Source organism: Periplaneta americana, chromosome 15, assembly GCF_040183065.1.
Source record: "Periplaneta americana isolate PAMFEO1 chromosome 15, P.americana_PAMFEO1_priV1, whole genome shotgun sequence".
NCBI classification, from domain to species: domain Eukaryota; kingdom Metazoa; phylum Arthropoda; class Insecta; order Blattodea; family Blattidae; genus Periplaneta; species Periplaneta americana.
In genome coordinates, this window is record NC_091131.1 from 73,153,449 (window position 1) to 73,166,639 (window position 13,191).

The following is a 13,191-nucleotide window of genomic DNA, read 5'->3' on the forward strand; positions in this document are numbered from 1 at the left end:
ACAACAAAAATGTTTCTAGCCATTACCGTAAGAGCCAGGCTCATGTACGGTGTGGTCTTAGCCAACGATACAACATAAAATTTAAAAGACTGTTTACTAAATACACTAATTTAATTCGGACCGACAACTAATACACAAGAGAAAAAAGAAAGAGAAAAAAACACATTTAATATAAATTGACAATAGACAAAAACCAATGACATTCAATAAAAACATGAATATAGTCGACAGAAATATATATATATATATATATATATATATATATAATTTTTCGGGAAATTCTTGAAAATTATCAGTGCAGTTAAATTTATAAGAGCTATGTAGATCTCTGTTAACTGACGTATACCAGAAACCGGAAATATTAAAGCTAAATAAAAATTGTCATATTCTCATAACTAAACTTTTATGCATTCCCGTTAATAGTTGTAAAGTTTTCCCAGGCGGTATATATGGCGAAAACGTTATTTTTATTGCGTCGTCAGTTTCCCTGCCTCCCAGTTTTTATGTCATTAATAGTTTTATTATATGCGTATGGAAATTTGTCGAAACGTGTTGTACGTGCTATAAATGTCCTGTTAAAAATTAATGTGAACCATAGATACTCCTTTTTTATTACTATTTCGAAAAGACAGGAATACTTTTTACTGTCTCCCATCCAGCAAGTGATTATCAACACTTTTACGAAAGAGCTTGTTTAAAAACCTGTCTGCTGTATTGCAGCCTTATATAGAGCAGAGTTAGCTGGCGTAATTCAATTAACTAATAACAAGTTGAGTCAAAGCGTACGGCTAAACATTGATTGGTTGCTTGTTTTAGGAGAGGAACACGTTTTGTCTGGTGTGGGTGCGGCAATCGAGTTGAGTATTTTGTACATTGTAGTTACAGTTGGCAAATTGTGCGTACAAAGTTCATGACGTTACTCCTAGTAATATTGATTGCGGAACACTCAAATTACAGAGTACATCATCAGCCCTTGAACGATGATGTATTCAAAACTGGTTTCCTTTACAAACACAGATGTGTGCAAGAAAAACAGTCAGTTCGTAAGCGCTGTCACTGAACAAATGATTTGTATTTATCGTCTTCACTATAAACTAAAACCAATGTTTTCTGTGTCATTTTCCTATACAGTCAACTCCGGATATAGTGAACCTCTGCGGACTTGCATATTTCGTTCACTATATCTGAGGTTCACTATATCCGAAGTGTCTCTCCCCTAACCTTAAATGACAGAAATGAATGAAATTCTGAACAAGAAACTAAAATATTTCATTTTTGTGGAATGGATTACACTGTATACTGTTACTCACAGTTGATTTACTTAAACTATGCTGTCGACCCACTCCGCTTGCGAAAAACCACATTCAATGTCACTTATAATATTCGTCTTATCTTCCAAAGAAAACTATTTACGCTTCGACATTTTTATACAGTACATTCATTGTTGGAACATTAGATCAGGTAGAAATGACAAACGCTGTTATGGTGTGACTGCGTACTCAGCCTTGGAATTTCCCGGGTCACTTAATGAAAATTGGGACGGGGTTGATGGAGTTTGAAAGCCATCGAAATCTTACCTTTATTTATGCTCTGGACATAATGTCCGTCCCCTTTTAATATAAAAAGTCACTTTCATTTTCCATTGCTTAGATGCTATCCGTCAATGTTTCTGAGAACAAAAGGCAACCCTCTGACGGTGAAGGATTAGAGTGCCTAAGAACAGTATGTCAACCCTTCGTCGGTGGAGTGAGGTAAGGTCGTCGTCACTCGTTGCCTCAATTTACAGTACAGCTTATTGTCTAGGAATCACTAATCCTACCTTTGTCCTTTGACTGAGGGAGTAAGAAACTTAGAATGTTCAATTGGATCGGTGTCGGGTAGAGTTCCCGGGTAGCTCAGTTGGTAGAGCGTTGGTACGTTAAACTAAAGGTCCCGGGTTCGATACCCGGCCCCGGAACAATTTTTCCCTCGAAATTATTTAACTTAGAATGTTGTTCTCAACCTATTCTTTCAATTTTATACAAGGTCTGACTTCAAATAAGAATTTGTCAGGATACAAGGTTCACTATAGCCGAAGCGAGGGTTCACTATAAACGGAAATATTAATGTACTTTTTAATGTGTGCGGGTCGGGACCAACGATTTAGGTTTACTGTAGCCGAATGTTCACTATAACTGAGTTCACTATATCCAGAGTTGACTATATTTTTATTGAATGTCCAACTCATTCGTTTCGCTTATCCATACCTTGATATTCAAGTTAACCTCAGAGTGTATATTCTGTTAAATGGGAGTTAAATGGCTAGTCATGATAATATCTTTGAAAAATATTGGAGTGCAAGAGGTCAAATGACTTTATTGTCAAACACCTGGCATTAGAAAACAACAACAACATATTCTGTTAAATAATATGTTATTGTAGAAAACTTTAACTTTTTTTTTTCTTTTTTTTTACCTAATGTGATGGAATAGTACCTGCAAGGTTTTATTGAAAATTGAAGTGAATAATATATAGGGGAACGATATTAAGGAACGTATATTATCGGAGCTAAATGACAGATGTGAGCACTATGGGATGAAGATAAATGTAATCAAGACAAAGACCGTGGTTATTGGGGGAAAAAAAAAAAAAAAAAAAAAAAAAAAAAACTGAAGTTTAAACGTAATAAAAGTGCGTGTGTCACATCCATTATTAATTTTGTTAATCACTTTTGAAACACACTGTATAACCTAGAATGGACAGCAAAGAATCTACACTATCTCTCAAACCGTTCATTAAGGGGTTAGGTACAGCTTAAAGCAGTAAAATTTTGTAAATATTCAACTTTTTTCCCTCCATTACTCTATTTTGTACAATAATGAAAATTAGTATTTGTAAAACACTGTCCTTCTGCTATATGAAGAAAATATTTTTACGATAAAAAAATTATTTACAATTTTTTTCAAAATTCAATTCACTGTGCATTGATGAAGCATTTCCCACATAACTCAAAAACTATCCAACATTCTGTGATGAAATTTTTTGTATGTATTTATGCATGTCATATCTACAAATGATGCAAGATCACTTCTCTATCTTTAATAGATTGTCTGATAAAAATAAATTCATTTAAAAATATGAACAAATATTAGTATTGTCTTCTAACAAAAAAAAAAATTGTTTATTAAGAAATGTATTTGAAAGAGCATGATATTGTAAACATGAGTTTCAGCAATAAAATAAAAGAGAACATGAAAAAGTTAACAAGTTTATGAGTTATGAGGGAAACGCTTCAGCACTGCACAGTAAACTGCCACCATTTTGAATTTTGAAAAAAAAAATAGTTTTTTTAAATCATAAAAATGTTTTTTTTCATATAGCAGAAGGACAGTGCTTCACACGTACCAATTTTCATTATTGTACAAGACACAGTAATGGAGGGAAGAAATGTTGAATATTTCCAAAATATGTTACTGCTGTAAGCTGTACCTAACCCCTTAAAAGAACCATGTTGACTGAGACTTTCTTGCTTATACAGAATGATTCAAAACACCAATAACTCCTACAATGTTGTACAGGACAGCAAACTGATCATTCTTTAACCTGAACCCATGTCCAGAAATATATAGTTGGATCGCTGGGGAGCGTCAATGTAATGACAACGCATCGTTTATGGTGTTCGACGTGCGTTCCAAATTTTATTAAAAAAATCTCCAGAAAGCCAAACAAGAGCATCACATCGTGCATTAAATTACAAAAGGATTCGAATTGACGACCTTCAACTTGATTATAGAGCGTACATCGGCAATGCAGAGATCGGCGCACGGCCTAGTGCACAATATCCTTCACGGTACTCCAAAAAAAAAAAATAGTCGAGAGATTTAAGATCTAATGTCCGTGGTGACCGTAGAACAGGCCACTCGTACCATTGCCATCCAAACTGCCGTATGCAAGCAGCATATAGGTCATTTCGTAGTTGTGTACTGACACATGTCTTACTGCTGTCAACAACGTTGGAACATACCACAAATGACCCAATTAGGATATGGAGAATGGACTATTGGTCATGCGCTAAAAAGCTATCGGACGCAATTAGTCCATCCAACTTGCACTGATGGCTAATGGGTTGCATAACTACAAGGACGCCGAAAACACTCGGAACAAACTTCGAAACCCTGTTGCAGCCAAACCTTGCATTTATGGACATGAGTTCCCTCTCAAAACACGATCAATTTGCCGTCCTTTACAACCTACTAAGAGTTGTCGATGTTAGGAATCAATGTGCAATTAATGTGTAATGGTCATTGTTAATTTTTTCATCATCACTTTGGACACACTTTACATGGATTCATATAATATTATTTCCTATAATAATTTTCTTTTCAAGGTATTAAAGGCTTTAATTGTTCGTACATGTAATGTACAGATACTGTCTATTTATAATTAATTTAACGAAAGAAAGAGAGATATAGAAGCGAGAAAGAGCGAAAGTATGTAGAATAAAATAAAAAAAGGTTCCATTGGAATTGGAGAATGATGAGAAGAACAATAACAAAAATAAGATTCAAGAAGAAGAATAAAATAAAAATAAGATGAGTTGGAGAATGATGAGAAGAACAATAACAAAAATAAGATTCAAGAAGAAGAATAAAATAAAAATAAGATGAGTTGGAGAATGATGAGAAGAACAATAACAAAAATAAGATTCAAGAAGAAGAATAAAATAAAAATAAGATGAGTTGGAGAATGATGAGAAGAACAATAACAAAAATAAGATTCAAAAGAAGAATAAAATAAAAATAGGATGTGTTGGAGAATGATGATAAGAACAATAACAAAAATAAGATGAAATGACAACAATGGTGATACGGCGATGTACAATCGATTTTATTTATGTATCTGTGTACTAGCGGCAGTTCCGCAGATCTGATGTAAAACGTCCGTAATCACTGTCGACAGTTTACACAAAAGTTGACGCAAAGAGAGGAAATTATGGAACTGGATGCCGCAGATGGTTTGACGGTATGAAAGCAGTCTCGGATTGAATGTGTTGAATACCTGCTGACGTAACAAGAGCGAGCGAGCGACCGGCACTGCAGAGGGCATTGCCACTTGCTCCTGGTGTTGTTGCTACTGCAGGAAGTGCACCAGCTTTCTGCTCCCCGCGACGGCGCCACTGCAGCATCCCTCGAAGCTGTCATAGGAAGTGGATCCATCTCTCTCGCATTCACACGTCTCGTATAAGTTTTACGTACGTCTCTCCGAGTTCTTGTAGTTTTCCTAAGTTATGGCATTTATACCATTTGTAACATTACAAAGAAAAAGCACAGTTGGTTCGTAATGTTTTTTTTTTCTGGCATGTCTTCTGCGTTTTATTACGACCAACTGTTTGGCGCCCGATTTTTAATGTTTAATATAAATGTTTTCTTTGTACTTTCGTAACTGCGAGAATGTTTATTACCATTGGATGTGAAAACTTACGATGTTCTCTTTTTTGCGAATATGCACGTGGCTTTTTGTCGTGTCCTTCTTTTATCAGTTTTTAATAAGCAGTGATTTAGTGCAGTTTCTTAAGACTGTGTACCAGAAATTCTGAAATAGTGGCTATCTTCGAGGATGTTTTTGGGCGTTTGTTCCAATTCCGCTTGAGGTTGTTTTTTTCCTCAGGCTTTTCTCAACTATAAGACTAATCTCAACTAATTTTATGGCGAATTCTCTCATTCATTTCTTCAAGATACATCTCGCTGTCACCAAGTCCATCGACGGTAAATAACGTAACAGTTGATACAGCGTCGGTAAATAACCGACTAAGAAATCGACAGGTGCATATCTTTACGTAGAACTACGTGTGGAAACGATCACCTGTAGACATGCGCAAAACTTTATTATGCTGCATATATTTACATAGCAATACATATGGGTGCGATCATCTGTGGACAAGTGCATAGCTTTACTATGCTGCATATCTTTACGTAGAAATGCATGTGGGTGTAATCACTTGGGGACAGGTGCATAGCTTTACTATGCTGCATATCTTTACGTAGAAATACATGTGGGTGTAATTACTTGGGGACAGGTGCATAGCTTTACTATGCTGCATATCTTTACGGTAAATACATGTGGGTGTAATTACTTGGGGACAGGTGCATATCTTTACTATGCTGCATATCTTTACGTAGAAATACATGTGGGTGCGATCACTTGTGGACAGGTGCATAGCTTTACTATGCTGCATATCTTTATGTAGAAATACATGTGGGTGCGATCACTTGTGGACAGGTGCATAGCTTTACTATGCTGCATATCTTTATGTAGAAATACATGTGGGTGCGATCACCTGTGGACAGGTGCATATCTTTACTATGCTGCATATCTTTATGTAGAAATACATGTGGGTGCGATCACTTGTGGACAGGTGCATAGCTTTACTATGCTGCATATCTTTATGTAGAAATACATGTGGGTGCGATCACTTGTGGACAGGTGCATAGCTTTACTATGCTGCATATCTTTATGTAGAAATACATGTGGGTGCGATCACTTGTGGACAGGTGCATAGCTTTACTATGCTGCATGTCTTTATGTAGAAATACATGTGGGTGCATAGCTTTACTATGCTGCATATCTTTATGTAGAAATACATGTGTGTGCGATCACCTATGGACAGGTGCATAGCTTTACTATGCTGCATATCTTTATGTAGAAATACATGTGTGTGCGATCACCTATGGACAGGTGCATAGCTTTACTATGCTGCATATCTTTATGTAGAAATACATGTGGGTACGATCACCTATGGACAGGTGCATAGCTTTACTATGCTGCATATCTTTATGTAGAAATACATGTGGGTGCGATCACCTATGGACAGGTGCATAGCTTTACTATGCTGCATATCTTTATGTAGAAATACATGTGGGTGCGATCACCTATGGACAGGTACATAGCTATACTATGCTGCATATCTTTATGTAGAAATACATGTGGGTGCGATCACTTGTGGACAGGTGCATAGCTGTACTATGCTGCATATCTTTATGTAGAAATACATGTGGGTGCGATCACCTATGGACAGGTGCATAGCTTTACTATGCTGCACATCTTTATGTAGAAATACATGTGGGTGCGATCACCTGTGGACAGGTGCATAGCTGTACTATGCTGCATATCTTTATGTAGAAATACTTGTGGGTGCGATCACCTGTGGACAGGTGCATAGCTTTACTATGCTGCATATCTTTATGTAGAAATACATGTGGGTGCGATCACTTGTGGACAGGTGCATAGCTTTACTGTGCTGCATATCTTTATGTAGAAATACATGTGGGTGCGATCACTTGTGGACAGGTGCATAGCTTTATTGTGCTGCATATCTTTATGTAGAAATACATGTGGGTACGATCACTTGTGGACAGGTGCATAGCTGTACTATGCTGCATATCTTTATGTAGAAATACATGTGGGTCCAATCACCTATGGACAGGTGCATAGCTTTACTATGCTGCATATCTTTATGTAGAAATACATGTGGGTGCGATCACCTGTGGACAGGTGCGTAGCTTTACTATGCTGCATATCTTTATGTAGAAATACATGTGGGTGCGATCACCTATGGACAGGTGCATAGCTTTACTATGCTGCATATCTTTATGTAGAAATACATGTGGGTGCGATCACCTATGGACAGGTGCATAGCTTTACTATGCTGCATATCTTTATGTAGAAATACATGTGGGTGCGATCACCTGTGGACAGGTGCATAGCTGTACTATGCTGCATATCTTTATGTAGAAATACATGTGGGTACGATCACCTATGGACAGGTGCATAGCTTTACTATGCTGCATATCTTTATGTAGAAATACATGTGGGTGCGATCACCTATGGACAGGTACATAGCTATACTATGCTGCATATCTTTATGTAGAAATACATGTGGGTGCGATCACTTGTGGACAGGTGCATAGCTGTACTATGCTGCATATCTTTATGTAGAAATACATGTGGGTGCGATCACCTGTGGACAGGTGCATAGCTTTACTATGCTGCATATCTTTATGTAGAAATACATGTGGGTGCGATCACCTATGGACAGGTGCATAGCTTTACTATGCTGCATATCTTTATGTAGAAATACATGTGGGTGCGATCACCTGTGGACAGGTGCATAGCTGTACTATGCTGCATATCTTTATGTAGAAATACTTGTGGGTGCGATCACTTGTGGACAGGTGCATAGCTTTACTATGCTGCATATCTTTATGTAGAAATACATGTGGGTGCGATCACTTGTGGACAGGTGCATAGCTTTACTGTGCTGCATATCTTTATGTAGAAATACATGTGGGTGCGATCACTTGTGGACAGGTGCATAGCTTTATTGTGCTGCATATCTTTATGTAGAAATACATGTGGGTACGATCACTTGTGGACAGGTGCATAGCTGTACTATGCTGCATATCTTTATGTAGAAATACATGTGGGTCCAATCACCTATGGACAGGTGCATAGCTTTACTATGCTGCATATCTTTATGTAGTAATACATGTGGGTCCGATCACCTATGGACAGGTGCATAGCTTTACTATGCTGCATATCTTTATGTAAGAAATACAAGAGGGTGCGATCACCTGTGTACAGGTGCATAGCTTTACTATGCTGCATATCTTTATGTAGAAATACATGTGGGTGCGATCACTTGTGGACAGGTGCATAGCTTTACTAGGCCTATGCTGCATATCTTTATGTAGAAATACATGTGGGTGTGTTCACCTATGGACAGGTGCATAGCTGTACTATGCTGCATATCTTTATGTAGAAATACATGTGGGTGCGATCACCTGTGGACAGGTGCATAGCTTTACTATGCTGCATATCTATATGTAGAAATACATGTGGGTGCGATCACCTATGGACAGGTGCATAGTTTTACTATGCTGCATATCTTTATGTAGAAATACATGTGGGTGCGATCACCTGTGGACATGTGCATAGCTTTAGTGCTGCATATCTTTATGTAGAAATACATGTGGGTGCGATCACTTGTGGACAGGTGCATAGCTGTACTATGCTGCATATCTTTATGTAGAAATACATGTGGGTGCGATCACCTGTGGACATGTGCATAGCTTTACTGTGCTGCATATCTTTATGTGGAAATACATGTGGGTGCGATCACCTGTGGACAGGTGCATAGCTTTACTGTGCTGCATATCTTTATGTAGAAATAAATGTGGGTGCGATCACTTGTGGACAGGTGCATAGCTTTACTATGCTGCATATCTTTATGTAGAAATACATGTGGGTGCGATCACCTATGGACAGGTGCATAGTTTTACTATGCTGCATATCTTTATGTAGAAATACATGTGGGTGGGATCACCTGTGACAGGTGCATAACTTTATTATGCTGCATATCTTTACATGGGACGCATGTAGGTATGATCACCTGTCGACAGATTCATACCTTTACGGAGAACTACTTGTGCATGCGATCACATTGTACAGGTGCGTAGATTTACTATGCTATATGTATTTATTACGTATTGGTAACTCATCCGTCGACAGGTTCATAGCGTTACTATGCTGTACATCTTTACGTAGAACAGTCATCCTCAGGTTGTTTTACTTTTTTGTTAACATTAATCGCGTTGTTGTCTTGAAGTAACTGTTGGCCCAAATTTTCATCAGAGTCCTTTCTAATACCGGTATTGTAAACAAGATTCACTTTGCCTTTTTGAAATAATTGTTGGCCCCCAATCATCCTCAGCTTCCTTTTGATCGTTTTTTTTAAACAAGATTCACCTAGTCCTCTAGAAGTAACTATTATTTATGTTATCGTTTGATGACTTTTTAAAGTATTGTATTGACTTGAATCAAATATATACATTTTTTAAATTGTCTCAAAATGATGTTAATAAAAAGGGTGCAAGTAATCAGTAGCTGCTAACATGTCCAAGTGTAACACTACTGCAGACAGCTACTACAGCAAATAACCTTTGCATATAAATATGAGAAAATCAAACCATCATATCGATCTTTCTCATTCAGTGGAAGTTTGTCATGTGTTCTCAAATTATGTGTTGTAATACGCATGTTGAAAGCCTTACCTGTGCAAGAATGGAATATTTGAACAGTTTGGGTGACATTCTTCTGATTACTTCGTTTTTTTATTTGGACGTTAATCTAAAGTAGGACCTATATTTCGCTGAACATATTGCAAAGCGATAATGTGGAGATAACTAACATTTATGTCATGATGCGTATGTTTAAATTGTTAAGCCTTGGTTTTTCTGAACCGTCGCATGTGAATTGCGAGATGCGGTGCCTGCCTCGCACAAATCCGGAACTACACGAAAGATAGTGAGTGGTTTCTATAGCTGCGAGATGAGCGAGGTCTGCGTACCTCGCATTTATAGAAACCACTCACTATCTCTCAAGTAGTCCGGGCCGCAACTCGCATGCGTCGGTTCAGAAAAACCAAGGCTTAATAGTTCTTCAGAAAGATATATTGTCAATCCTTATATATTATTGTTTGTATCTTTGTTTTCAGTTGTAAAAGAGTTAGAAGGATTGGCCCGTGGAGGAAAAGACAGAGACCACATGCCTGTACCCTGTGTGGACCCTGAACATGCGGCCAAGGTTGCAGAAGCTGCCAAATCGGCTCTTACCTTCCTAAGATCTCGGAACCCTGGTGTACGGTGCGTCACTACACGAGGAACAGTAATCCACACACTTGCGTTTGCAATGGAGGAAGATACAGAGCAGGTAATATGATATACAAAGTGTCGGACAATTTGAGTTATCTGTTAGCTGTTCTAGAGGTATTAAGGGTTTTATACATGCAAGTTTAATAACATTTCTTTTGTTTTATTTTCAGGATGAACGGAATGACGATAAAATCCTTGCTACAAGTCTGAGCCTATGTCGGTCATCAGGGAAGGATCAAAGCAAGCCAGGTATATTTATTTTAAATGAAATTACTGTAGTTTGTTTCTAGTAAGGAATTTGTACATTTTAAATAACTCTTTTAGGCAACCATTCCTGAAAGTAGATATTTTAACACTAGGCAAGTGTGTAGAAAATTGACTGTTATATGGTAGCAGATGAAAAGTACTTTTAACACTAGTGCGAAAAACAGTTTTAACACTGTTCACTCAGTCTCATCTCGCCAAATACCATCTCGCAATCACCAATCGCATCGGCGCTAAATAACCTAGTAGTTGATACAGCGTCGTTAAATAACCGAATAAATACCTTTTTAAAGAACAATGCATAGTACATACATACATACATACATACATACATACATACATACATACATACATACATACATACATACATACATACATACATACAACAGACAAAACTTTCATTTCATTTATATAGATCAGTAACTAACCTAACGAACTGTTCGTCTATTCATATTGTATGTTTATTACCTAGAACTGGCTAAGTTTCTCCTCACAATGGTACAAACCGCGTAATTCCCCCCCTCCCTTTCGATTTTCAAGGGATGTTAAATCTGGAGACCTGGCCGGCCATTCTACTGGTCCACGCCAACTAATCCAATGTACAGGGAACTGTTCGTCCAATCTGCTGCAACATTTCTGTGGCTTAACCTACCAGAATGAAGAATGATATCAATTCTTTCCTCTTTCCATAATACTATCACGAAAATCAAGAAATTTGTTATAAGAAAGCTTCGAATAATCACAGCAATGCGTTGAAACTGTCACAGGTTAACCAAACAGTAAAGCAGGAAAAATTAATTACCAGAATTGTATAATGATACCTTTTCCAAAGCCTCCTTAGTACTGTACCATGTTACAAAATATCTGTTTATGCAGTAACTAATGTTTGTGTCATTATGACAGTTATCTTCAAATAACTTGAAAACGATTAGAGATATCTCAAAACGGATTGCACCATTGATTTTTTTTTTTCAGAAAATTTCACATGATTTTGAGCACCTACATGGCCCCCTTTCCATTTAAAATTTCAAAATTGCATCCAAAATGGCGGCTTTTGAGATAGCTGAGGGCTAGAATCGAATGTGTCACTGGTAGAGCATTTGGTCTTACAAATACTGGTAACACCTATAGTAATTGAAAATGAATCATATGGAAGGTATTTATATGGTTCCAGACTTTTGATTCACCCTGTATATTCGACACGTAGCGATTTCTCTTTGTCCTCTCTCTCCCGCTAGCAGTTTGGCTATAGCACGGTAATGCTGGATGAGTATTGGCTGAACTCATGTGCCTTCTAAAAGCGTATGCTGTATACTATCTGGCATCAATAAGGAGTGCATTATGTGGCAAAAGTTTCATTGTAAAGCGTGAAACTGCAGCAATGTGTTTATTGCCTGCTAGGTGTTGTGTAACCTGAGATCGTTGTTCAGATTTTAATGCTTTGCTGGCAGTATAGGACACATCCGTCTGAACTAAAAATGCCCTTAAATTCTGTAACATATTACTGCAGACAATAACTTATCGATAATTAATCTGAAATTGGGCTTTTGCCGAATATTATTTAATTAAAATTTAATTTGTTTTATTTGAATATTTGAAAATATGTTAAACCTTTCAAAATATGTGTTTTTATTTGATTGTATATGCTCAGACGACCTTGTCCAAAACTTAAAAAACTCAGTTACGAGTTTCTATTTCAGTGCTATTAAAATATTTATTTACTTAAGAATCCTACCCCTAATTATAATACTCTTGTTTAAAGATTATTTATTAAGAATTACCAGTAAAGAAATCAAGATTCCAACATACTGTAGTTTATTTTTTGGATGTGTGCCTTCGTACTCTTGTCTTTCAATTTAAAAAATATTTTCCCCATAATAGGTTGTTGTTTAGTCAACTGTCCGAAGACAGATCTGAACCCCACAAGTGATACCAAGAAGGTACCACTTATGAGAAAACTAGGCCAGGAGATAATGGGATAGGGTGGCTAGTTCCTTTCCCCCTCTATTGCATACATCGTGCACTAGCTACATATTACACTAGTCAGACTTCAGATGCATACAAACAATTGTTCTTCCTCTGACACATATCGTCAAGTGAGATGTACTGCCTGATAATAGATGTGCATATCCTCAATCAGCGGACACCCATAGTAGGTAATAGTGAGTAAAGGAAAAATTATGCACCTGAAAGTTATGTCCCACACCATAAAATATTCCTAATCAAACTATGGCTAAAA

The 13,191-nt window shown here is 37.2% G+C and overlaps 1 protein-coding gene across 1 annotated transcript in view; it reads left to right on the top strand.

The window, feature by feature from the left end:
• The window catches only part of LOC138715132 (telomerase-binding protein EST1A-like), a 230,256-nt gene that overhangs the window by 212,315 nt on the left and 4,750 nt on the right, over positions 1-13,191 (top strand). Inside the window, exons 21-22 of the mRNA XM_069847672.1 lie at positions 10,532-10,746; positions 10,859-10,937. Of these exons, the coding sequence (XP_069703773.1) occupies positions 10,532-10,746; positions 10,859-10,937 (294 nt within the window). The remainder of the gene's footprint in view (positions 1-10,531; positions 10,747-10,858; positions 10,938-13,191) is intronic.